The sequence below is a fragment of the Cyprinodon variegatus genome, unplaced genomic scaffold, assembly GCF_000732505.1.
Source record: "Cyprinodon variegatus isolate N-32 unplaced genomic scaffold, C_variegatus-1.0 Scaffold873, whole genome shotgun sequence".
Classification (NCBI taxonomy): Eukaryota; Metazoa; Chordata; class Actinopteri; order Cyprinodontiformes; family Cyprinodontidae; genus Cyprinodon; species Cyprinodon variegatus.
Window position 1 is genome coordinate 52,482 of NW_015151326.1, and position 2,305 is coordinate 54,786.

At 43.8% G+C, this 2,305-nt stretch overlaps 1 protein-coding gene across 1 annotated transcript in view; it reads left to right on the top strand.

Moving 5' to 3' along the window:
- Positions 1-2,305, top strand: part of cdc5l (cell division cycle 5 like) — a 23,366-nt gene that overhangs the window by 10,432 nt on the left and 10,629 nt on the right. The window contains exons 6-7 of the mRNA XM_015397605.1: positions 27-218; positions 1,672-1,820. Of these exons, the coding sequence (XP_015253091.1) occupies positions 27-218; positions 1,672-1,820 (341 nt within the window). The remainder of the gene's footprint in view (positions 1-26; positions 219-1,671; positions 1,821-2,305) is intronic.

The following is a 2,305-nucleotide window of genomic DNA, read 5'->3' on the forward strand; positions in this document are numbered from 1 at the left end:
CTTGTTTCTGTGTTGTTTGCTTTTAGATCAGTGATGCTGAGTTAGAGGAAGTGGTCAAAATGGGCGTGGCCAGCGAGGTCGCTCGCCAAGCGGCCGAGGAGAGCGAAGGCGGTAACTCGGCCTCCTCCGCCCTGCTGTCAGAGTACAGCGTCACAAACAACATGACCGCAGGGCTTCGGACTCCGCGGACCCCTGCTGCCCAGGACAGGATCCTGCAGGTGACTAATCAGCTTCTAAGGTGTCTGAGGGACAGACTTAGATTGGAGCATAGCTTCCCGATTCTTCAGCTCCTCTTCTTCACTGGATGCTGAAGAACGGCCACATGTCTGACTTTTCTGAGCCAGATTTCTGAAATCCGCCTCTGGTCTTTAATCTGTATTTGTCTGTTGCTATAGAAATCATCCGCTAATAATAAGGACTGATGAATAAAAGCCAAATTAGAATAATATTCCTCGACATCGGTGATTGTTGGTGGTAAAATGTAAAATTTGAAATTTTATAAATTTTTATCTGTAATGTTTAAGTCATTCCAAAAAAGGTTGAAAAAACAATCCATTGTCCTTTGTTTCTAAGTCTAAAGACTTTTGCTTCCCATCCATGAAGCTTCTTCTATTCCAAATGTTCCGAAATGGCGTTGAGTTCAAAGCTTTACACAGTAGCCCAAAGTAGGTGGATTGAGAGGAATGTGAAGAAAGCCATCCATGTTAAGAAAAGAAAAACCCACCTTAAGGCCTGGTTATCCTCCTGCTGCAGTGTGTCGCAATTATTTTTGATTTATGCCCAATAGTGAAGCGTGGTCTGCGCTATGTTATTCCACGGCACAACGCAAGAGGGATAATCAGGAACTAGCTGTGGGTCTAGATACGACTGAGCTGGTGAGGAAGTGGGGGCAAGTTTGTGCGACAACGGAGGGACATAAGAGCGAAAAAGAGCGGGGATCCAGGTGGAAAAATGGTCCGAGCGTTCTTGCGCACCTCACTCTTCTAGCTGGTCCATTTTCACGAGTCATTTTCCACAATGGTGGTCATACAAACAAGACAAGCCGCTAAGGTACCAGACAGGAAATACGCATAGTGTAGCAATTGAGTTGATTCCTTCCCGCTATCATTGTAACCCCACCCCGTTACAGGGGAACAGAAGACCTCACCTACTCAGCCAGGCCAACAATTTCCTTTAAGACCCGCCTTTCAGAGACATAGACAGGTATGGGACATTGCAGGCTAAAAGATCCCCATTCCAAAAGGGTGGACCCGTTCGTCTGTTTCAGTTTGCTTTTTTTTTTTTTTAACAAAAACAAGGCATTATTGGGCTACTTTATAAAGTCTGGAACTCCACACTATTTCTGACATTTTGAATTGAGAAAGCTTCCTGGATGGGAAGAGAAACGTCTTCAAACTTGAAAACAAAGTCCAGTGGATTGTTTTTAACTTTTTTTGAATGACTATGACCTAGATGACAGGGAATCTTCACCAGCACAATGTGTGAGTCCTTTGCTTTTGAACCTTTTTATTTTGATGAAATCTAGCAGTGTTTAATGGATGTAACACAAATATGAAGGAAAGTATAGATTTATTAATTATAGCTGATCCGATGAATCGTTTTAGTTGTTTTGGGGTTTTTTTTATCACATAATGCAGATTCCTAGTAAACCCAGAGTGTTTTCCCTTTCAGGAAGCCCAAAACCTGATGGCTCTGACCAACATCGACACGCCCCTGAAAGGAGGCCTCAACACCCCGCTGCACGAGAGCGACTTCAGCGGTGTGACGCCTCAGCGGCAGCAGGTTCAGACCCCGAACACGGTGCTCAGCACACCATTCAGGTGAGACCCGGTGATCCCAGATGCTTTCCTAAAGTCCTTCTCCCAAATTAAACTGAACAACAAAAAGGATAAAGATGAAGAATCCTTTTATGTTTTAAGGCAAACGAATGAATATTTATACTCTAAGCAGTGGAGCCAGGAGTCCTTCTAGAGGTCAACTAATACCAATTATTTTCTCGTTAGTCTAATCCGGCTGGGCTGATTATTGAAGCCGACTGTTGCTTCGTCGTCCTCCCTTTACATGTTAAAACGATAATAAATACCTGTAGTCTTACTCTAAATAAATGAAATTAAAAAAAGTTAGTGATGGACAATAGAAGAAGGGAGCATCACGGAATGGGTTTCTGAGCCAAATTCACATATCAGCTTATATCAGCCGTCTGATGTATCGGCCTCTCTGAGGTCAGGAGCTGAACATTTTCGACACGATCACTGAGTCTGGGAGCGGCCATTTTGCCCAAATATAGTATCGCCTCTGCTCTGGA